The sequence below is a fragment of the Oryzias melastigma genome, linkage group LG1, assembly GCF_002922805.2.
Source record: "Oryzias melastigma strain HK-1 linkage group LG1, ASM292280v2, whole genome shotgun sequence".
Lineage (NCBI taxonomy): Eukaryota > Metazoa > Chordata > Actinopteri > Beloniformes > Adrianichthyidae > Oryzias > Oryzias melastigma.
The window spans coordinates 8,384,063-8,408,938 of NC_050512.1; the positions used below are offsets into that span (position 1 = coordinate 8,384,063).

The following is a 24,876-nucleotide window of genomic DNA, read 5'->3' on the forward strand; positions in this document are numbered from 1 at the left end:
TGTCATTATTGAGGCAACTTGTGAACTTTCAGGCTGTTAATTTTATGTGATCATTGTTTTTTACAGTGCTGGTATCCATATTCATTTCTCTTCCTTTTATTAAAGTTTCCGGAACTTTTCTTTGATAATCAACACATTAGTCACGTGCTCCACGTGTGTACCGCTAGCATAAACACCTGTTGGATCAATAACAAGAGTAAAAGTCTCTCTCTACCGTCAGACGATCTGCTGCTCTGCCTCCCGCGCGCGTTTTCACCTGTCAATGGAGCAGGTGGAGGAGTGCACGAGGACCCGCCCAATTCATGCGGAAAAGCAGAGAAAAAAAGCTGAACCAGCGCAACTATGTTTTTAGACAAAAGGTGCACGAACGCACACACACACCCTCCCAGCCCACCCCCCCCAGCAACACCCCGCCTTGGCGGGTGGTGGACCCGGGGCCCGCCGTCTGTATGTCGGCTGAGCGCGTGCACCAGCAGGGAGCACCGATTCGTTGGTTTTAGGCAGTTCCAATCACCGTGATCTAACAGATAATAGAAAAACATAAATTGTGCTTTTTTTTCACCATGAAGCGCTGGGTTGGCGACTCCTGCTGCTGTCGTGCGCAGCGGCCCGTACCGCTCGTTCCTACAACTAATATTGCTTTCTAAACATTCTTACTTGCTAATCATAGTCTGGCCGGGGGCGGGGCCTTCCGCTGTTTCTGTGACTGAGATAAAGGCTGTCCCGCATTAACCCAAGAGGAGGAAAAGTAGGGACTTTTTTTATAATTGTCTCGACAAACATAAACAAAACATCAGAGTTCAGGAGAGCCAAGCAGGTTATCTGCCCTCCCACCCCCTGCAGCACCTGTCTCTCCCCCGGCGTGTGGAGCGAGCAGACACCGCTGAAGGGGGGATGCCTGTCTGTCTGCAGACAGAACCGCAGCGCTGCAACAGAACACAGACAGTCGTAACGGATTTGTATTTTACTTCTTTATTTCCGATCGGGTAATTGAAAACAGCCTGTGCCAAAAGCTGAGTTCCTGATTGGCTGATGCGATGCAGCACCTGTCAAACTCAGTGATCTGCTGTGAAAGGAAGTCAGACTTTCAAGCGCTACGAGGCACAAGCTCTCGTGCTCACCTCAATAGCTGCTTTATGTGAGTCCGCCAACTATGGCTGGAAAAGCAAAGGGATTCATTAAAACTTCACAATACTGAAGAAAATAGAAATGATTGACATGTCCAAAGACCAATAGACCTTCAATGAACTGCTGCACTGTTTGCAGCAGCTGCTTTCGGTTTCAGTAGAGCTGGATAAATCATAACTGTTTCTGTTTGAAATCAAACTTCGGTGACCAGCCTTAGTTTTACCACGCCTGCGCCCTATAGTCAAGAGTGCCTTATTTGTTAAATACAGATAAAGTACCAGTAAGTGAAACTGCGCCCTATAACCCAGTGTGCCCTATGGTCGTGAAAATACGGTAGATATCAATTGTTTGCAAACAATGAGTGAAAAACTGATTATGCTTTTATCTTATGATATTATCCCTGTAAAATCCACAAATAGATCAAGCTAAAGGGCAACAATGGAAAATGAAAGTTTAATTAATTGAGTTTAGTTTTATCTTGACTGAATATACTTAATTCAATTGTATTTAATCTAAATGAAATACAATCAATTTAGTTATTTTAAGAAGTAAGATGAGTTTCCATTTTTTCAATCAATGCTGCATTGGGTTTTTTTTAAAGTATAATTTCAGTGAAAAAAAAGCTAGAACTGTATATCCTGTTAACCCCAACCCTTAAATGTTTTGGTTAAAAATATATTTTTTGTTGCAAACCATGGTTATTTTGAACTTTGAAATTGAAGCTAAGTTCCGAGATTACATCTGTTCCTTAATGAAAATTCAACATAAAATTGCTCTTTAAAATATATTGTTATTATTTAATTAGAATTATCATTAAATGTGCTTGTTGAAAACTTCAAAGTAACTAATCCATTATTAATTACCTAGCTCTTTCTTGTAAGGAAAATATGTTTTTAGTAGTCTTTTTTTCCTAAACATTTAATAATTCCTTTTGATTGCTCAGCTTTTTGATTTGGTTAAATCAGGGGTCTGCAACCAGCAGCTCCAGAGCCACATGTGGCTCTTGCTCCATGGTAACTCTCTGGCTGAAGAAAAAATAAAATGATAGAAATTCTCAAAAAATTTTGAGTTACTCCATCCCAGTCCAGAACTTTGCCTACTAGGGCTTGTACCAGATCCTTTGAAAATTCACAAGGAGGTAGGAAGGCCATAATATGTAAGTGGATTGGTAATGAAGCTCCTACAATTCAAATGTGGAAAACTTTGATTTCTGAAACGATTACCTTAGAAATATTAAGATATTATTTAAGTGGAAAATTGATGTTTTCAAAAAGTGGAAAACGATGTGGGATTGTTTGAAAACAAAATCATAATTGTGAAATATTACAGGTTGAACAAAGAACATCTGTATGCCTTTCATGTTGTTTTTTTTCTAAGGGCTGTGCTTTTAACTGTGAAAATTTGGTTTAGCTGTTATATTCCGTGCTGTGTGTTTGTTTGCTTTCCTAACTTTATGTATTATAAATAAAACCACACAAAAAAATGAGTTTAGCTTCTGTTGTAGCAACATGTTAATGTTTTTGACTAATTTAATTTAGTGATGAATTTTATGCTAATTTGGAGTTTCGCTAATATTTTAACAAAATGCTGATGTTTCCAGCTAATTTGTTATCTACTCGAGTTTTTGGGAATAGTTTAAAATTTAGCTTCTATTTTAGCAACATGCTAACATCTTCGACTAATTTAGTTTACTAAGGAATCTTAGGCTATTTTGGAGTTAAGCTAGTAATTGAGCTAGCATTTTTTTTTTTCTTTTTGTTGGCTAATTTGGCCTCTAATGAGTTTTTTATGCTAATTTGAAGTTTAGCCAATATTTTAGCAAGAGGGTAACTTTTTTTGCTAATTGTTATTTACTGGTGTTTTTAGGCTAATTTAGAGTTCAGCTTTGATTTTAGAAACATGCAAACTCTTTTGGCTGATTTCATTTACTGGGGATTTTTTTGCTAATTTGGAGTTCAGCTAGTAATTAAGCAACAAGCTAGTTTTTTTTCCCGCTAATTTGGTCTCTACTAAAGGTAAAAGAAAAAAAATCCCATTTTGAGACATGCTACTGTAGTTTCTTTTTATATTTTTGCTTTTGTTTATGCCAAAAACACTTCACATAATTCATATTTACTAAAATTAAAAAGAAACAATGAGAATGTCATGAATGGCAATTTTCTTAAAGGTTAAAGTAAGACTATGCGGCTCCTTTAAGGTTTTGATCAGTAGAAAATGAGCCCAAATGGCTCTTTTACTGTTAAAGGTTGCCGACCCCTGGTTTAAATGAATTAGGCTACTCAACATTAACATTTTGCAATTACTTTGTGACTTTCAGTTTTTTGTATTCCTAAATATATTACTGATTATCCTGTGATTTATTTCACATCAGTATCAATGAACCTTTTCAAGTTTTACAATTAATTGACAATTTTAATGGATTACTTTATACTATTCAGCCTTTAATCAATCAATCAAAATCCTGTATTACTCCCACAATGGAAAACTCTCTCTTTATTATACTTAATATATTTTAGCAACCATTTTCATTTAAACCATTACTATTATTAGTTTTTCACAGTGACAGATTGCAGAAATTTCAGCTTAAAAATGCAATATTGACATTTATCCAACGGAATGATCTCCACCTTGATTTGAATTGATTAACTGAGTGAAATCAATTCAATCCCTGTATGCTTCTTATAGGCAAAGACTAATGATCCAAACATTTCCCCTACAAGACAAGCTGAAGCCACGATGGAAGCAAAGCAATACACTACCAACAGTAAGACTTACATCCATATTGGTAAGTAGGGCTGGATTGAAAAATGTAGTAAAAATCAAATCAATCTTTCCTTAGAAAATAGTCTCCATTTAGAAAATCCATGAGTTCAATTTATTTTATTTAACGTAGTGCATGAATTTTTTTTTAAACAAACCACATCTATTTAGTTCAAACTGTTACACTATTTGAAAGCAGTTTTTACTTGTACTGATGACATTTGAAAAACATACCAATGAATGAATAAATAAATTGGTTAGTTTTAAGCAATCAGGTAATAGTACAATAAAATCTTACATAATCAATCACAAGTTGATGTCTTGAAAGGGAGTGGGAGGAAGCAAACTTAAATAATCCCACCCCGCTTTGACCATACTATTTTTTTTACGTAAATGATCAACATTCAGTTCAGGACTTAAAATCAAATATTTATACCCTACAATTATAGATTCAGGTTATTAAGGATCCTTATACCATGGTCTGGGTGAATACTCGATTCTGATTGGCTGCTGGGTGTGGATTAAAAAGTGTTATACCATGGTCTGGGTGAATACTCGATTCTGATTGGCTGCTGGGTGTGCATTAAAAACTGATAATGCACAGTAATAACGCACACCTAAAAAAGAAGTTCCGGTCACACAGACCAAACGTTCGATATCACTGCGCAGGCTTCTTTAAAACACATTTTTCCTTCATCGTCTGGACAAAACAAGCAGTAATGGATGAACTTTCTCTCTGAACTGATGCTTTATTCAACTTATTGTAGCGACCAGCATTTATATTCCTCTGCTTTTGTAAGGTAAATTAATATTGACAAATTGGTTATTCTCCTTCTAATAAAACACCACTCGACATGAGAGGTGTAGTCTTCTGTTTCACCACAAGAGGGAGTTTCTCATTTTAGAGCAGCTCAGAAGAACGAACCTGCCGTGAAATGAAACACAGACAGAAGCTGAATATGTTCTAGCTGCTCACTGAAGGATTAACGTCAGAAAAAGAAGAAAAATATCCTAATTTGTCCGGGTCTTTCTTTCAAAACAGCGACACTTTACCGCTGCAGCTGAGGTCTGTAACGGCTTCCGGCTTCATGCCATGTTCCATATCACCGTGACAACAAACCGCATCACGGATGATCAAATAGTCCGCTTTTTTGTGAAAAAATTAGCTAAACCAAAGAAACAACAAGAATAAAGTACTAAATATTGATTAAATGTTTATATATTTTGTAAATGACCAAGGCGGTTTAGGCCTCTGCGTCGTGCCTTAATTTCTCATAATGCACGCTTCGTCGGGTATTATCCCTTACTTAAGATCAGTGACGTAATTTTTCCAAAGAAAAGTTATTCATATTAATCCGTACCAAAACTCCTAGCATATTCAGACCATCATCACCAAAAAAATAATCACCTGCACCAACCAGCACCAAAAGTCCTAAACATACCCTGATGATTAATAACCATCTGAATATATTTCAGTCTCTCGGCATTGATCAATGCAAATTACCTTCCCTGATGATAATCATTAATTATCACCAGAAAGAAATATAATCTACATAAATCAATGCAAAAAAATCCCCAAAATACACAATAAAAAAGAAAATTTGTGCAGATTGTTTCATAAAAGATTAGGAGACAGAGGATAAAAAAAATCAAGAATAGTGCAGAATCAGTGATACATCACAGTTTAGGAAACCAAGTCTATGGACAGGATTAAGGCCACGTAATCCTTCTTAAAGTCATAGTTACCACTGCAGACTGTGTTTATCACGTCCCATTGCCCTTCAACTGATATATCAAGTGAATTGTGCTCAAGTTGTCTGCAGTTCAGCTGAAAATCAGATCAAAGCTCACTTTCAGAAGCGGTAGATTCTAGACATTGTTTTCTTGAAATCAAATTTCCCTTATTTTGCTTTAACTAAAGGCTCAGACATCCGTAATCCCACACTTCTCGAAGTATTTCATGCTTTTGATTTCCAGTGGCTTAGCCAGGTCCGGTGGACCGAGTGGTTTGACAAAAATCCCGGAGTTCTGCACCCAAGTTCCTTGGATCTGTCGTCTCTTCCATAGGAGTCTAGCATGGTTTGCAAGATCAGCATAATATTTTGACAGGTGATCCTTTAGATAAACAGACGAACCCTTCAGGTGTTTTTGTTGTTTTATCAGAGCTTTTCTTGTGCTTGTTACGATATGAGCTTTGAACCGCAGTCTGTCCGGCTGCTCTATGTGAGAGACCTGCCGGGCTCAGGAAAACCGTCTCTACCGGGAGAACTGTGTCTCTAAGCAACCTCAGGACGGTGTGACCCGGCGGAGGTGGCTTTTGAATACGCTAATGCTGCTCTGCGCTGTAAAAAGTCCTGAGAAACAGTGCAAAAAACCACATGAATTCCTGTTTCCAGCCATGTCCACACTAAATAAAGGCTTATGTCATTCTCACATGTTGACATGAAGCCAAGATGCACATTGCTGCATCGCCCGCACAGATTTAGAAAACTATGAGCAAACAGTCACTAAAAAATATCATAAATAATAATGAAAGCCTGATTCGAGGATCATCTCACTCTATACAGCATCTTTGTTTGTTTACTAAGGAACTAGCTATTACTTCTTATACCAGTATTTTTGGCATTTTAGACAGTTCTGCACATATCAAAATTATTCACTCCAATAAAACGCGTGGTGCATGGAAATGTTTCTTATAATCATATAAAGTTTTTTTTAAGGACCATGTACACAGTTATATTTTAATCTGATCTTTGATCCAATTAAGGCCATTTTGCTCATATAAACGCAGCTACTGATACTTAGCCTTATCACTAATAAACATCAAAGAATGTTAACATATTGAGTGTTATGAAAAAACATATTACACATTCTGTTGCATGGCTTTGTGCGCTCTTTTCTGCTCAGGTGTGGGCACACCTGAAGTCAAATTGGGTGATAACCTGAAGATCGACCTATTTCTGAACAATAAGCCGAGTGGAACCAAAGACATCACTTGTCTGGTAAGAGCTGTTGGCCTTGAAGCCATAAACATGATTGGTTCACTGTTTACTGAAGGCTTGATTGTGACTCTATTCCTCCAGATCACAAGCAGAGGTCAACTGGTGAAATTTGAACGTTACAAATCAAAAGGACAATCGCTGATCTCCCTCACAATTACTGTTACCAAAGAGATGCTGCCGTCTTTCCGGATCCTTGCCTTCTACCATCACACCGATAATGAAGTGGTTTCAGATTCAGTTTGGGTGGATGTTAAAGATTCATGCATGGGCTCGGTAAGACATGTTCAAGCAGCTGTTTATCCCCCTGTTCATGGCCAACATGAAAAATGCTGCTGCTGCTCCAGTCTGCTTTGTATTTTCATATACTTCTGTGTGACATGAATTGCAGCTGACATTGGAGCCAACGAGACCTGGAGTTCCCAATGAACCCCGAAAGATGTTTGGTTTAAAGGTCTCTGGAGATCCAGGTGCCACCGTGGGACTGGTGGCTGTAGACAAAGGTGTTTACGTCCTAAACAGCAAACACCGACTCACACAGAAAAAAGTAGGCAATTGTACCTTTAAAAACTGTTCATTGTTTTATGATTAACAAAGAAAAATCCAACTCAATCAGTTTGATTTCTGCTTAACGTACAAGTTGAACTACAACCTTTGGATATCTGATTTTTTTTTGCACATCAGATTTGGGATGAGGTGGAGAAGTATGACACTGGCTGCACTCCTGGTGGAGGGAAGGATGGCTTGAGTGTTTTCTATGATGCTGGGCTTTTATTTGAGTCCAGTACTGCATCAGGAACAGCTAACAGACGAGGTAAGCGCATTTCTCCTGTATTGGATTTAAACAAAATGAGACTGTTAATGCAAATATTCCACATTACGCAATGATCGAACTTTGAATAACACAGTTGTTCTTGCTCATTCATTGCACTTAAAAACCTAAAAGATTTTATAAATGTATACGTACAATTAAACAAGACAAGATCCAGAGACACAGGTGGACAGACACACAGAACCCCATTATTACTTAAGATGAAAAAAGGACAATTCAGACCATGTAGATTTAAAGTTGTAATCCTTAATCAACTTAATTGATGATCCAACCAGATTGATCTGTCGGGAAAGTTGTTAACTAAATTAAATGGAATTGACCTCTACTACTCTAATATAATGTTAAACTGAAACATACCAATTAGAACTGATCTGGAAAAACACCATTTGGATTAAGGCACAGTTAAATTATTTTAAAACATAAAGCAACCAAGACCTATCACAGCAATCAACACACTTGTGATTGCTGCAAAAATGATCACCCATCATTAAATCCCGGCCTGATGAAGCCAACAGAACAAATCATCTGCAAAGAGCACAGAGAAAATCCCGTGGTCCCCAAACCAGATCCCCTCCGGCCTCTGGCTGCACCTAAAAATTCTGTCAATAAAAACTAAAAACAGAACTGGTGATAAAGGGCAGCCCTGCCAGAGTCCAACATGCACCAGGAACAGGTCTGACTTACTGTCGGCCATGCGAACCAAGCTCCTGCTCCGGTCGTACAGAGACCGGACAGCCCTCAGTAAGGCTCCCCGGACCTCATACTCCCAGTGCACCCTCCACAGGACACCACGGGGAATGCCGTCGAATGCATTCTCCAAATCCACAAAACACATATGGACTGGATTAGCGAACTCCCACGAACCCTCCAGTACCCTGAAGAGGGTGTAGAGCTGATCCACTGTTCCACGACCAGGACAGAAACTGCACTGTTGTTCTTGAATCAGAAGATCGACTATCGGACAGACTCTCCTCTCCAGTACCTTGGCATAGACTTTCCCAGGAAGGCTGAGGAGTGTGATTCCCCGGCAGTTGCAACACACCCTCCGGTCCCCCTTCTTGAAAAGGAGAACCACCACCCCAGTCTGCCAGTCCAGTGGTACGGTTCCTGTCTACCACGCAATGCTGCAGAGACGTGTCAACCAAGACACTTCCACAGCATCCAGAGACTTGAGGTACTCAGGGCGAATCTCATCCACTGAGGAGCTCTTTGACTACCTCAGTGACCTCAGCTTGGGTAATGGACAGTTCCACCCCAGTTTCCTCAGCCTCTGCTTCCTCAACGGAAGGCGTGTCAGCAGGGTTGAGGAGATCCTCGAAGTATTCCTTCCACCGCCCGACAATGTCCCCAGTTGAGGTCAGCAGATCCCCACCTGCAATGAAAATGGTGCCTGCAGAAAACTGCTTTCGCCGGATGGTCTGCCAGAATCTCTTTGAGGCCAACCGATAGTCCTTCTCCATTGCATCACCAAACTCTTCCCAGGACCAAGTTTTTGCCTCCATAACAGCCCGGGCTGCAGCTTGCTTAGACTGCCGGTACCCGTCAGCTGCCTCTGGAGTCCCACAAGCCAGCCAGGCCTGATAGGACTCCTTCTTCAGCTTGACGGCATCCCTTACTTCCAGTGTCCACCACCAAGTTCAGGTGATGCGCCACGACAGGCACCAGAGACCTTGCGACCGCAGGTCCGGAAATCAGCAGAGACAATAGAGGTAGAGAACATGGTCCACTCGGACTCAATGTCAACAACCTCCCTCGGTACCTGCTTGAAGTTTTTCCGGCTATGGGAGTTAAAGACTTTCCTGACAGAGGGCTCAGCAAGACGTTCTCAGCAGACCCTTACAGTATGTTTAGGTCTGCCAAGTCTTTCCGGCCTCCTCCCCCGCCAGCGAATCCAACTCACCACCAGGTAGTGATCAGTGGACAGCTCTGCCCCTCTCTTTACCCAAGTGTCCAAAGCACACGGCCGGAGATCGCCTTAAATGACTACAAAGTCGATCATCGATCTCCTGCCTAGGGTGTCCTGATGCCAGATGTATTGATGGACACCTTTGTGTTCGAACATGGTATTCGTTATGGACAAACTATGAGGTGCACAGAAGTCCAACAACAAAACACTGCTCGGGTTCAGGTCAGGGAGGCCATTCTTACCAATCACACCCTTCCAGGTGCCACTGTCATTGCCCACATGGGCATTGAAGTTCCCCATGAGGAGGACGGAGTCCCCTGTTGGGGCACTTTCCAGTACACCTTCAAGACACACCAAGAAGGCTGGGTACTCCGAACTGCTGTTTGGCGTAAGCCAAAACTACAGTCAGAGACCTGTCCCCCACCCAAAGGCGAAGGGACACGACCCTCTTGTCCACCGGTGTGAACTCCAACACTTGGCTCATGAGTAAGCCCACCCCCGGCCCGCCGCCTCTCACCTAGTGCAACTCCAGAGTAGTAGAGAGTCCAGCCTCTCTCAAGAGACTGAGTTTCAGAGCCCCAAATGTGCATGGAGGTGAGCCCAACTATATCTAGCCGGTATCTCTCAACCTCTCACACCAGCTCAGGCTCCTTCCCTCCAAGAGAAGTGACATTCCATGTCCCAAGAGCCAAATTCCATGACCTTGGTTTGGGCCGCCGAGGCACTCGCCTTCGACCGCCGCCCAAACCACAATGCACCGGCCCCTTCAGAGCTCCCCTGCAGGTGGTGGGCCCACTGGGGAGTGATCCCACGTTGCTCCTTCGGGTTGGACCCGACCAGGGCCCATGGGAGGAGCCACGGCCACCAGGCGCTAGACCTCCGAGCTCCAACCCCAGGCCTGGCTCGAGGGTGGGGTCCCGATGATGCCAGTCCGGGCGACGTAGCGGGATCTCTGGTTTCGATGTCCATGAAGGGGTTCTGAACTGCTCTTTGTCTGGCTCGTCACCCAGGACCTGTCTGCCAGGGAGACCCTACCAGAGGCAAAAGCCCCCGACAGCAAAGCTCCTGAGATCCCTCGAGCACTCAAACCCCTCCACCATGTTAGAGTGGAGGGGTTTGTGACAGTAAAATCTCTCTAACACAGGAGGCTCTCAATGCGTATCGGTTTGCTCAGCTGTTCGACAGGACAAGTTTAAAAAAAAAAAAAGATACAGTAATGGGCCCAGGGGTGTTTCCTGGACCTGGGAACATTGGGGGCTGAGCCCACTCCCCCCAAAAAAGACTGTTTACTAGCAGGGTTGCTTCAATGGCAGATGCAAAATATCCAGTCTGTGGCATCATTGGAATCACTCACACCTACATTAACTGGTTTACATCCTACCTGTCTGGCCGCTCTCAGTCTGTTCAGCTTCACTCCTTCTGGTACTAGCCCTCCACAGTCTCTTCTGGGGTACCCCAAGGCTTTGTGCTTGCCACCCTCCTTTTCATCATCTATCTCCTTCCATGGGGAAGGATCTTCAGAAAATTCACATCCAGTTCCATTACACCGGCGACACCCAACTCTACTTGTCAACTCATCCCTCCTCCAGTATTCTGTCTTCTTCCCTCTAGCCTGTCTGTCTGAACTTAGATCCCAGTTTTCCTCAAACTACCCGAAGATCAACAACAATAAACTGAAGAATTTCTCCTTGGCACCAAGTCAACCCTCTCCAAAGCCATCTACCTGACTCTTTCCATTGATGACTCCATAGTCCCCTCCTCCTCCCAGGTGAAGAGTTTGTGTGTTGTTCTGGACAGCTCTCTGTCCTTCCAGTTCCACATCAGCAACATCACTCAGTCATCCGTCTTCCACTTAAAAAATATGATCCATCTCTGGCCCTCCCTTAACACCCACTCTGCCTCCACCCTGGTCCACAGTCTCTTCTCCAGTCGTATTGATTACTGCAACACCCTCCTCTTTGGCCTCCCCAACAAATCCATCCACAAACTTCAAGTGTTCAGAACCAAGACCCCCATCACCATATCACCCCAATCCTGAAGCATCTGCACTGCCTCCTGGTTCAATCAAGAATCAACTATAGAATCATTTGTACACTTTCAAGGTCATCAACAACCTCTCCCTTCCCTATCTGTCTGAACTTATAAAAATTGCCAAACAATCCTCATTCTCCCTTCACCTGTCTGTTCCTTTACCCTGCCTCAGTGCCATGGGGGCAGGGTCTTCAGTTGCTCTGGCTCCAGATTGGGGAATTCTCTTCCCCCTGATCTTAGAAACTTGGACTCCATGTCCACCTTCAAATCTCAACTAAAATTTGTCTATAAGAATACATGTCAATAGCACCTTAACAATATTTTCTATCTTGTTTTTTATCTTGTGTCTTTTATTGTATTTTATCTGTTGACCTTAAGAGCCTTGAAAGGTGCTTTTAAATAAAACATATTATTTTATATATTTATTTTTTAAACAAAAACCTGGGGCGGAGGGTCTAGTCAGCATGAAACCATAGAAGACAACTGAAGGAAAACAGGGGGTGGGGGGTGTTAGAGCACATTTACGTCTCTAATTCACTATGAAAGAGCCTTCCAAGTGTCTTTGCTGTTTACTTCTTTGACAGAGTGCTGATATCTGAGGACTTTTCAGGTTTCTTTTTGCCCATCTGTTTTTACTCTTGTTGTTTCAGAAGTAAAATGTGCAGCACCATCCAGGAGAAGACGCGCCTCGACCATCATGGATGTCAGAACCACATTATGTGAGAAGCTCAAGGAAGCAAATATTACATGCGTTGTCCTTTCTTAGAATTGAAAAACAGGTTTAAATTAGAAAATCTCTACTTTATGCACAATATTTGTCTCCTAAATGACTCCCTCTAAACTTTTTGCTGTGGTTAGTGAGCCAGTATAAGGAAGATCTACAGAGGGATTGTTGTTTGGACGGCATGAAAAACTCTCCAGTTTCATACACATGTGAGCGTCGCTCTGAGTACATTGTGGATGGTCAGGCTTGTGTCGATGCCTTCCTCACCTGCTGCAAAGAGATGGAAAAACAACAGCTCGAACAGAAAGAGGAGAGCCTGCATCTGGCCCGCAGTAAGATTCTGCATCAACAGCAGTGACCGTTCACATGCAAACAAACACTTCAAAGTTACTTTCTGTATTCCAGGTGAGACTGATGAGAGCTACATGGACAGCAATGACATTGTTACTCGCAGCAATTTCCCGGAAAGTTGGCTGTGGAATGACATTATCCTGCCAGAATGCCCCAAAAATACACCCAACTGGTGAGTACACCGTCAAGGAGGGACACTACTCCATCTGTCTGTAACCCCCCCACCCTCACCCCAAGCCAACTGTCTCTAAAAGTGCCCCTACCTTGTTTTGTGCTTCAGTGACTCAACTTCTACGTTGAGAGATGTTCCTCTGCAAGATTCCATCACAACCTGGGAGTTCACTGGAATCAGTCTGTCAAGAACACATGGTCAGTGAATGGTCATCTCCTTATATGACCAGCCCACTACCACCACTTTTCTAAAGGCTTGATTCCTTTGGTTTTTATTGAAGGCATCTGTGTGGGAGAGCCACTGGAGGTGATTGTCCGCAAAGATTTCTTCATAGACCTCCGGCTGCCGTACTCAGCTGTTCGGGGAGAACAGCTGGAAATAAAAGCCATTCTGCACAACTACAGACCAGAAATCATAACCGTGAGTGCAGCAAAACCGGACCACGACTGAAACTTTGGCATGAGTAAAATAAAATACTTGATCAATCTGTGCTACATTTGAATATTAGTCAGTGTTTCCTTTTGATACTGAAACCATGGGCTTTGAGCCGCTTGCTGCGGTCTGAAGAGTAAACAATGATTGTGAATGCTGGCACAAGACTAAAAATGCCCCTCATTCTACCATACATCTTTATTTGTTGAATGAGTCTGAATTGCCTCCATTTTGTCTCTATTAAGGTTCGTATAGATCTAGCCGAGGAAAATGACGTGTGCAGCGCAGCTTTTAAACGTGGTAAATATCGACAGGAGGTACAAGTTGGGAAAATGAGCACAAGATCTGTTCCCTTTATCATTATTCCCATGAAGGAGGGGACTCTTCCAATCAAGGTCAAAGCTGCTGTCAAAGATTCCTCCCTGAGTGATGGAGTGGAGAAAAGTCTGCGGGTGGTTGTAAGTCAGTCTGCTGATTTTTCACTTTCCGAATTTATTTCTATTGACAGGTCTCAAGACTGGACGCTGTTCTGATTGTACAAATATCACACAACTGTGATTCACACTTTAAGTGGAATAAAAAAAAACTATTGCATGATATTGACCAAATCTTACAAACAGGTTTAAGGTTTTCTTAAAGATAACTAAACTGACCAATACAACGAAAATTCTCTTAAAACACCAGTATGATGAGCCAAATATAAGCTTATCATCTAATATTTTCCTTCTCAGCCTCCAGGAGTTTTAGTTAAAGCTTTAGAAACTGTGACCTTGGATCCAGCTCATAAGGGTAAAAGTGAGTCCAAGACGTATATTTGACATGTATTATTGTAATTTATTTAACATTATAATTACCATCTCTATGGACTTCTGCAATCTACAACTGCAAAACTGTGATTTGTTGTAGACGGTGAACAAGTGGAAGTTCTGAACAGCAACATTTCTGAACGTAATTTGATTCCAAACTCACCTACAAGCACTGAGATCTCAGTGACAGGTTAGTTTTCATCATCAACCTGAGCTCTGCATGCTTCCTGGTGATAATATCCACTTGTTTGCCCTTTTGCACACAGGCCGAGAACAAGTTTCTGGTCTGGTGGAGAATGCCATCAGTGGAAAGTCTATGGGTACTCTGATTTATCAACCCTCTGGCTGTGGAGAGCAGAACATGATCCACATGACCCTGCCTGTCATTGCAACCACATATTTGGACAAAACAAACCAATGGGAAGCTGTTGGCTTTCAGAAACGGCCTGAGGCCCTCCAGCACATAAAAACTGGTAAGATGAAAGTTCTGAGTTCAAAAGCTTAAATTGTATGTAAGGGAAAGTCATAGGTCGTTCTCCACCCCAAAACCTATTTTTCTTTACAGGCTATAACAACGAGTTAGCCTATCTAAAAAGTGATGGTTCATTTGCCGTTTATCCTAGGACTTCAAGCAGCACCTGGTGAGGTCTTCGTCAATATGCATCCATTGATCAGTTTATGAATCTACCCAATTTTACATCAATATACACTGAGGCAAATAAGTGTTTTAACACCCTGTGATTTTGCAAGTTCTCCCACTTAGAAATCATGGAGAGGTCTGAAATGTTCCTCTTAGGTGCATATTCACTATGAGACACAATCTAAAGTAGATCTGGAAACTAAATTGTGTGATTTTTAAAAATAATTGATTTATATGCTACTGATGTAAATAAATATTTGAGCATATGCCAACAGCAATATTAATATTTGTTATAATAATATGTAGCGTGAAAGGGGTGAACATGAAGTATTTAATCCCAAAGTCGGTTGAAAAATATGAATTTTATTAAACTGAGATTTAGTAAAAATATCCTCGGGGCACGACCTTCGTAATGAAGGAAAATATTACTCATTAATGATCAGCTGCTACCTCTAGTCAATACAGTAATAATCAATTAATCAGTCTCTCAACTTTAGGTCGTTCATACCCTTTGAATTGACTTTACCACAAAGAAGAAAAATAATGATATCTGAACAATGACGTCCTTTTGAATATTTATTGAATAACATGAGGTTAAACAAGCAGAAATTTTGGACGTAAATGCATGGAAAGCAATCAACATATGTGGAACATAGAATATGGCTTTCAACTAATAACTAGAAATAGATAAATGAGAAGGAAAGACATGAAATAATGAGGTGAGGAATGCTAAATGTGTGGATGCATAAAAGTGTGTCGTTACTGAGCTGAGAATAAGCTATCCTTAAAAGGAGGAATTCAAAACGGGGCAAAGATGTTACTTTTGAGAAAATAGTTCATCTTTATTCTAACCACCAGCAGTTGACTGTATGAGCGAAGTTTGACTTCTCACCAAGCAGTCTGGAGATCTGGGTCTGGTTGATTCGACCAGGAAAGGTGGTTAAGCCCATTACTGGCTGGATGCTTCAGGAAGGTTGTGGAGGCGAGATCTGCAGCCAGGTATAGAAGGGAAGGAGGTTTCTCACCAGAAACCTGCGGGTTCTGCTGGTTCTTCTCCGTTCAGTCACTTAGCTTCTGGGGTGGTTGAACGATTTCTCTATTCCGTTTTGCGACCAAAAAGTATAAGTTGCAAAGGTGGCTGGACGATTAAACGTATCAAATGGTCTAGCATTAAAAATCAGTTTCAAAATAAAAGCATCAAAAATTGTAAAAATGTTGGAATCAGTCTATGAAATAAATTGGTGACAAAAATGTTTCGTGGAATTTAGCAGGTCTACATTAATTATGAAATCAAGAATGGCAAAATTAATATTTTTTTTATCAGAACTACTTTATTTTGTAACATTGTATTGAGGTAAACTTTCATAAAAATAAAAGGCTGTAACAAAATGCCTAACAAAAGCCCAAGTGCAAGTGAAGGGCATTTTAAATTCAAAACTTCGATCAACATTTAGTTAAATAAAATAAAAAACTTCAAAAATAAAATTTCCATAACACTTTCATGTTCATTTTTTGTCAGGACCAAATCTTTTCCTCTTCTGCTGAACTGCAGTAATAAATGAAATAGAGATTTATCATTTCCAATTAACTTTTGTTTTTTAAAACCTTAAAGACTGAGAAAAGCGGGATACTCTGTGGATAGTTTGACAGTCTGTTACTGCCGCCGCGTTCTCTGGCTGCAGCTCGATGCAGCGACGTGTCCAGCGGAGCTCACGCCATGAATATGCCTGCAGACAGACAGCTATGCTGGGGCTGGATCACACTTAAACCTAAAAAACTTTGGGATATTTTGCATATTTTTGTATAGCACATTTCTTCTACAGAAACAATTGGAAGTCCTATACATTAAAAAATTAAAATAAACAACCAAGATAAATAGTTAAATATTGTGATCATTAAAATAAGATTAAAAGATAGTAAAAATACTCTAGGAACTGATAAAAGTCCAGATCCAGATGACCGGAGAGGTCAGGCTGGTACATACTGGGTCAAGAGGTCAGTCACGTATTTTGGTGCTAAACCATTCAAAGCTTTATAAACCAGTAACATAACTTTAAAGTCTATCCTCTGACAGACAGGTAACCAGTGTAAAGACCTCAGAACTGGACTGATCTACTGGTCTACTTTCTGGTCCTTGACAGAACCTGAGCAGCAGAGTTCTGAATAAGCTGCAGTTTCCTGATTGATTTTTATTTGGTTGTCCTGTAAAAACACTGTTACAGTAGTTAGGTTGATGAAAGATAAACACATGAACTAGTTTTTCCACGTCCTGCTTAGACAACAGATCTTTAATCCTTGAGATATTTTCAAGTTGAGCTTTCAGAGACTTTTATAGCCTGAAAAACAATCTAAAAATGTTTGTAGCTATGCATGGATATGAGTTTTTAATGTAAAAACCTAATATGCACACCTATGTGTGTATACATAGACTTTTCATTGAAACTGGAAGCTTGAATGGGCTATAAAATGGGCTATAGAAATTACAATAAATTAAACTGATTTGAATGCACGTTGCTGAGGGCAGTGTGAACATAGTTTTACATTGGTGCCTACATCAAGCAGGAGCAAATTAGCATTCAGTATCTTGCCCAAGGATACTTTGACACATGGATGGACAAGGCTGGAGCAGACCCTGTGATTCCTCCAGTCAGAGGTTGCCCGCTCGCATTCTGCATCACAGTCACCCTTTGAGACTATTTTTATTTATCTGAATCTACTACAAAGTTCACTTTGTTAATTGTTCATTAGCAAGCCTAAAGCCTCGAGGCTTTGGGAATAAATTTCTGGAATAAGGTAGAGAGTGTGATTGACACACTATGTAATCTGTGAAACTGAACCACCGCATTGTCTTTGTTCCACAAGGTTAACAGCTTATGTTGTCAAAGTGTTTTCCATGGCCAACAACCTGGTGGGAATCAAAAAGGAACATATTTGTGATGCTGTGAAGTTCCTGATCCTCAAAGCTCAGCAGCCCGATGGCATGTTCACAGAAGTTGGAAGAGTCTCTGCAATATATATGACTGTAAGTGAAACCACTGATCTTCTTCAATTGCTCATGACCAAGTTTCCAACTTAGACAATGTTAAACCACTGTGTATATTTGTGTGCACTCAAGGGTGATGTTTTTGGCTCCAACTCCGATGCCTCCATGACAGCGTTCTGCCTCATTGCCATGCAGGAGTCACGCACACTCTGCTCAGCAGCCGTTAACGTGAGTTTTTCATCTTAAATCTACTTTTTTTTGCATTCTTTCTTAGCATTGGGGGCGGCCGTGATGCAGTGGTAGGGCGTTCGACTCCTGATCAGAAGTGAGCGGGTTCGACTCCAGCCTTGCCCGCCCATGTGTCGAAGTGTCCTTGGGCAAGACACTGAGCCCCGAATTGCCTCTGGTGGGAGGTTGGCGCCAGTGTTCAGCAGCCGAGCCACCACCAGTGTATGAATGTGCGTGTGAATGGGTCTGTGACTGTGAAGAGCTCTGGGCCCTTGAAGGAGGGTAGAAAGCGCTATAAAAGTATACGCCATTTACCATTTTTTCCCCAAAAGTGTTTGCATGATAACAATATTGCATCATCTTCCCGGATCAAGTACAGTTAGGCTGTCGGTGAAGGTTCTCATTTATCCAGGTGGTGAAGCCTTGAGGTCGAGTTATAGAAATTAGTCTAAATTTTTGTCCTTTAAAACATTTTGCTGCTCATCCAAATAACAAATGAAAGGGTATCAAAGATGAGAAACCAGAGTATTCATCTCTCCTCTTGTAATCCCCTACCCCATCACATGGTCATTGGATGTGGTTGAGCTGGATTTAAGGTCTTCTTTGGAACTAGTGAAAGGGCAGCATGGTAAATAGGAGTGGTGTCTGAAGCATTTCTTTCTATTGATGGAGGGGTTGTTGACATGTATATGCATAGCTTCTCTCTCTCTCACTCATCGTTCAAACCATGTGTCTTCTCTGTAAAGAATCTGAACAACTTAGTTTTTGAATGACAGTGCAGCAGGGACTGGTCCAGAAGTGTTGTTAATTAAGTGCTCGTACATCCCCTTGTATATTGGCTGTATGTTTCTCCAATCTACACCTCTGGCTGAAAATATGGCGGATACTCTACCCCACCAGGATTCTAGAGCTCTTACTTGCGGAAATTGCAACTCGGATCATTGCCAACTGCAAGATACCATTCAAAGGCTAAGATCTGAGCTTACGGAAAAATACAGATCAATCGATAAAATACTTTCTGTAACAGCATCCCAGTCAAACTATATAACATACCTCCAGTAGTCAGTCATCATAGACCAGTCATCATAGTCGCTCCCTGTCACCGACACTCCCATGGTCTGGAGGAAAGGCTACCGAAGCCGAAGCCCACTACACCGGTTCCAAAAGCAGTCAGCAGTGTTGTGCAGCTTCGTGGTGGCGTTGAACTATACCCAGCCGACGAGTTCCATGCACCAGCTAACTCCAGCCCAGGAGAGTCACTTAGGTTTCCACCTGATCTCCAAGACCCGAGGGACCCAGCTCTCAGCTCTACACCAAAGCAGTCATGGGCGGAGGTGACGCGCCGCAGCTGGAGGATCTATCGGCCGAAACGGGATGCTAGCTTGGCTCTTGTCAACCGCTGTGCTCAGCTGGCTGAAGAGCTGGGCCCTGCTGATGGGCCAATAAACCATGGGGACCCATCACGACCAGGATGGCATCAGCGTGGACCTCCAGCGGCCTCATCTCCAGAAGTGGCTCCTGGACATGACTTGACGGCTTCTCCAGCCTTCGCCTCCGCAGCGACGATCGAGGCTCTGGATCCAACAGCAGCGTCCACTGTTGCTTCCAGGCCCACTTTGACTGAGCCTGATCAAGACGCTGTCTCCGGACAATCTTTGCGGGAGCCATACCGGAGCACACCTTTCCCCGGAGCAGTGGCGTCAGCCCCGGCGGCCCCGCTGCTATCCCTCCGGTCTCCACCACGGGAGTGAAACGCCGACGGCTGCTTGCCGAGGCGGTAACCCGACGCTCGAGCGAGCCTTTCCAGGCTTCGGAGAACAGATGACCCTCTGGCGAAGCTTCACCCGATTTCGGGGCCTGTCAGGCAGCGTCATTCAGGTGCTGTAACCCTTCCGCTCTCCTTAGTATGTTTACATTAAAAGTAGGGTCATCTGGACCCCCCAAGACAGTGCGCTGAACTTTTTTTTATCTTTGATTTTTGAGTTTCGCTAATGTCCATGACAGACGTAAAATCCTGTCCACCTTTGTCATGGAAGAAATCACATATCAATATGTGGTTGGAGTCAACTGGACCCCAAAGAGAGCGGAAGGGTTAAAAGCCCCGGCTGGGACCTCCACACTGGCCACCGGACCTGCAAACTGCCCCGTCCTCATCCTGGGACACTTCATCGTCCGGCATACCAACATCCAGAGGTGCCACACACACTCCATCACAGTTATTCTCACCAGCTCCCCAGTAAACACCCCTCTTTCTCAACCTTTGTAACACATGCAGGTACCAATGACATTAAGTTCCATCAGTCTGAGACTTTGAAAACAGACTTCACCCATCTCATTCACCACATCCAGCAGTTAAACTTACAGTGTATCCTATCTGGACCACTACCTGCACCCCGTTACAGAGGGGTGGCCGTGGTGCAGTGGTAGGGCGGTCGACTCCTGATCAGAAGTGAGCGGGTTCGACTCCGCCTTGCCCACCCATGTGTCGAAGTGTCCTTGGGCAAGACACTGAACCCCGAATTGCCTCTGGTGGGAGGTTGGCGCCAGTGGTCGGCAACGGAGCCACCACCAGTGTATGAATGTGTGTGTGAATGGGTGAATGGGTCTGTGAGTGTGAAGCGCTTTGGGCCCTCGAAGGAGGGTAGAAAGTGCTATACAAGTATACGCCATTTACCATGTAAAATTCTCAAAAATCTGTCAGCTCCACATCTGGTTAAAAAGTTACCGTCACTCCTTAAATATCCACTACATTGACAATTTTACCACATTTTACAATAGACCCCAAAGCTTTTCAAATCGGAAGGCTTACATCCAAATCATGCAGGTTCCCATCTCCTCAGGATGAATATAGGACTCACCCTTCACTCCTACACTGCAACTTCCAGCTGACGGATTGACCAAAGCACTCACAATCCCTCCGTATCAATATCTTCTATTCCAGTACACATCACTAGCAGATATCACAATCATCCACAGTCATGTCTTCCTTCTGTCAGATGTCTCTATTATATACATATATCACCAAATACAGAAACAAAATCAAATACAAAATCATCATTGGATTCACCTCCTACACTAACCATGGCTCTTTTAAATGTCAGATCTCTCTCAAATAAATCTTTTGTAATTAATGACCTGATTGTTGACCATGTTTGAACTGTTTATTTTTAACTGAAACCTGGCTTGGTACTGATGTACCTGCGATTCTCACCGAGGCCTTTCCGCCTAATTTTAATTTTTAATTTTTTTTATCAGGAAAGGAAAGAGAGGTAGTGGAACAGCATCGATTGCTCAACATGATATAAAAACTGAAACCATTAATTTGACTGATTATCCTTCTTTTGAGCATCATGCTTTCCTGTTCAGTAACCCACCTATTTTAGCAGTCACTGTTTACCGACCACCAAATCCTCCCACATGTTTTCCGCAAGAATTTTCTGAGTTTTTATCCATCATTCTTTTAAGGCATAATAGGATTTTATTGACTGGAGATTTTTATCTTCATCTTGACAAACGTCATGATCCGTTTGCCTTTGAGTTTTTAAATATTTTAAATTGTTTGGGCTTTACCCAACATGTGGCACAGCCATCTCACAACAGAGGACACACCCTGGACTTGGTCATCACCTACAGCCTGTCTGCTGGCGTGTCCTCTGTTGTTGACTTGGCTGTGTCAGACCACTATTGTGTGCTTTTTAAGGTGACTGGTTTTATCCATCAGGAGGCCTCAGTGAGAACTGTGACAAAGTGATATATAACTTCTGAAGTGGCAGCAAATTTTATTGATATTTTAAACCAATCTCATGCTCAGACTTTACCAGTGTCCTGCGATTCTCTGACTGATGATTTTAATGACAGACTGAAGTCTGCCATTGATATAGTAGCTCCATTAAAAATCAAAACACTGAAACCAAATCCAAAGACACCTTGGAGAAATGGGACTACTTTAAATCTAATGAGAATTTGCAGACTGAAAGTTTAGGAAATCAAATTGTAACAAGGAGTCAGAGGCAGTTGGATCCATATGCAGCGTTTTATTAAAGAGTTTAGGGGCAGAAGCTGGTCAGACAGGCAGAGGTCAGGCACGGCGTGGAGATTTCATAGGTGAGGCAGACGGTGGTCAGAGACAGGCAAAGGTCAGGCACGGCTTGGCTTTATCAGAGGAGAGGCAAGCAGAGGTCAAGGCCAGGCAGGAGTCGAGGCAGGCAGCTGACAGGAGAGAGTGGAGTTCAAAATAAGTCGGCAACAGTAAGGGCAGGATTCAGAAATTCAGGATAGCAGGGAGGATAATACTTCGCACTGAGTTTGGCTTGGTGCTCTGGCTTTAAGCTGTTGAGGGTGATTGCAGATGAGAAGCAGCTGAGGAGCTTCTGGGACGAGCTGCAGGGGCTGATGGGAAATGCAGTGAGAAGAGAACAGGAAGTTGCTAATACTCAGGAGACTGTGTGCAGAGGGAGCCAGAGGGGGAGACAGAGGGCAACCTTCTGACACAAATTTAACATTCAATTATGACTTTTTTAAAGATCAATTAAAAAGTTACAATGACGCCGTTAAAAAAGCAAGTACTCTTTATTTTTCAAAAGTCATCACATACAATAAACACAACCCTCAGTTTCTTTTTAAGACTATTGATTTTTTATTGAACAAAGACTTTAATAAGCCAATCATGCCTCACTCAGAAACTCCATGTGAGGACTTTGCGAACCACTTCAGGAGTAAAGTCAATGCTATTAGATCTAACCTTCAACCGATACATAGCACTAATGTTAGCAGGTCAGTGGCATTGTCTTTACCTGAGGAAACACTGGAGAGTTTTGTCCTGGTTGATGAGAAGACGCTTGGTCGATTTTTTTCCACAACAAAAACTACAACCTGCCTTTTAGACCCCATCCCCACTTCTCTTTTAAAAACCTTTTATGGATTCTTTGAGCCGGAGCTTTTAAACATAGTTAACACCTCTCTTCAGACAGGGGTCTTCCCCACTGCCTGTAAGACGGTGGTGGTGAAGCCCCTTCTGAAGAAGAGTAACTTGGATCCAAAGACAATAGATAATTACAGACCTGTATCCAATCTTAAAATTATTGAGAAAACAGTTTTTACTCAATTACAAACATTTTTTAAATGAACATATTTAAGCAAAATGTCAATCTGGTTTTAGGATAAATCACAGTACTGAGACGGCCCTTTTAAAGATTTTAACTGACCTTTAAAAATACCACCGACTCGCAGAAACTCTCTGTACCGGTGCTACTTGATCTTAAGACTGCCTTCAATACGGTAGATCACCAGATTTTATTAGACAGACTTAGGAGTCAGGTTAGCCTCTCAGGTACTGTTCTTACCTGATTCCACTCTTATCCCACAGATCGACATTTGTATGTAAATTTGGATACATGCTCCTCAAGAATCCATAAAATAAGTTGTGGGGTTCCCCAAGGGTCAATTCTAGGTCCTATACTTTTTAATTTATACATGTTGCCTCTTGGGGATGTCATCAGGAGACACGGCATTAACCTTCACAGCTACGCCGATGATACTCAGCTTTACATCGCTGTGTCTCCTGATGACTTTGAACCTGTAAATACTCTTTTAAACTGTATTTTAGATATTAAATCATGGATGGCAGAAAACTTCCTACAACTCAAATAGGACAAAATAGGAGTTTTAATCATCGTCCTGAAGACAAGAGAGAGAGGATTTTACCAACGCTCAATAATTTTAATCCTTCTCAGTGCATGAGAAATTTGGGTGTTCTTTTTGACTGTGAGCTGAATTTTGTTCCATATATCAAAAAAGTCGTTAAGACGGGATTTTATCATCTCAAAAATAGTGCCAGAGCCCACCCATTCCTCTCTCTTGCCAGCACAGAGGCGCTGATGCATACTTTTATTTTTAGTTGTTTAGATTATTGTAAAGCACTGCTCTCTGGTTTACCTCAAAAGTCTCTGTCAAATCTACAATTTCTTTAGAACTCGGCGGCACGAGTTCTGACGAGGAACGGAGGCCAGGAGCACATTACACCAATCTTAAAATCGCTGCATTGGCTCCCTGTGCGTTTCAGCATTGATTTTAAAGTTCTCTTAATGGTTTATAAATTTTTTTATGATCTTGGGCCTTCTTAATTAAGTGACTTTATTTTAAAGTATGAACCATCGCGGACCCTGAGGTCCTCCGTCACTGGCCTTTTAGTTGTTCCTAAGGTGAGGACCAAAACACATGGTGAGGCTTCGTTCCACCATTACGGTCCTCGCTTGTGGAACAGCCTGCCGGAGAGTCTCAGAGACTGTAGATATTTTTAAGAAAAGGCTCAAGACCCACCTTTTTAATCTGTCTTTTACTTATTGAATTTTATCTTCTCTTTTATTTTATTATTTTAACTTCTATGTGAATTATTTTATTGTTATTTAAAAACTCATTGGTTTTTTAATCAACTAACCATGTTTTACAAATATCATATTTATTTATTTTTCATTGTTTTTATTTATTTATTTTTGTTATTTATTGTTTTAAAAGCTTTTTATTTATTTTAAACTCCAGTGTTTCACCCCGCAGGTGGAACCTGTAGGGGTGAGGGGGTGTTGCTGCGGTGCCTGCCATGGCCAACCTGGGTCTTGAATAAGGGGATCCTCGTAATATCGTTTCTACACAGTAGAACCAAACCGGACTAATCCCATAGATCTGCAGGTTTTTATTCTTTGTTCAGCTTTATAGACCAGGGTCTATTGGGGGGAACTTGGGGAGTGGGGGTGGAACTAGGGATAGAGGGAAGTTTATTTTGTGTGTCTTTTTGAATGTGAATTTGTTTTTTAACACTGTCCTTTTAGTGTTTTTAATATGTGTTTTATTCACTTTATGTTAAGTGCTTCGTGTTTCGGCGAATGAAA

At 41.9% G+C, this 24,876-nt stretch overlaps 1 protein-coding gene across 4 annotated transcripts in view; it reads left to right on the top strand.

Moving 5' to 3' along the window:
• The window catches only part of LOC112137456 (complement C3), a 217,125-nt gene that overhangs the window by 149,770 nt on the left and 42,479 nt on the right, over positions 1 to 24,876 (top strand). For 2 of the 4 annotated variants that reach the window (XM_024259794.2, XM_036211617.1), the window contains exons 13-29: positions 3,814 to 3,913; positions 6,796 to 6,890; positions 6,972 to 7,163; positions 7,279 to 7,434; positions 7,572 to 7,701; positions 12,307 to 12,375; positions 12,515 to 12,712; positions 12,786 to 12,903; positions 13,012 to 13,100; positions 13,184 to 13,323; positions 13,581 to 13,793; positions 14,067 to 14,130; positions 14,242 to 14,331; positions 14,408 to 14,614; positions 14,707 to 14,782; positions 17,644 to 17,803; positions 17,897 to 17,992. In XM_024259794.2, coding sequence (XP_024115562.2) covers positions 3,814 to 3,913; positions 6,796 to 6,890; positions 6,972 to 7,163; positions 7,279 to 7,434; positions 7,572 to 7,701; positions 12,307 to 12,375; positions 12,515 to 12,712; positions 12,786 to 12,903; positions 13,012 to 13,100; positions 13,184 to 13,323; positions 13,581 to 13,793; positions 14,067 to 14,130; positions 14,242 to 14,331; positions 14,408 to 14,614; positions 14,707 to 14,782; positions 17,644 to 17,803; positions 17,897 to 17,992 — 2,193 coding nt within the window. The remainder of the gene's footprint in view (positions 1 to 3,813; positions 3,914 to 6,795; positions 6,891 to 6,971; positions 7,164 to 7,278; positions 7,435 to 7,571; positions 7,702 to 12,306; positions 12,376 to 12,514; positions 12,713 to 12,785; positions 12,904 to 13,011; positions 13,101 to 13,183; positions 13,324 to 13,580; positions 13,794 to 14,066; positions 14,131 to 14,241; positions 14,332 to 14,407; positions 14,615 to 14,706; positions 14,783 to 17,643; positions 17,804 to 17,896; positions 17,993 to 24,876) is intronic. The other 2 variants (XM_036211616.1, XM_036211619.1) reach the window with 1 other exon arrangement.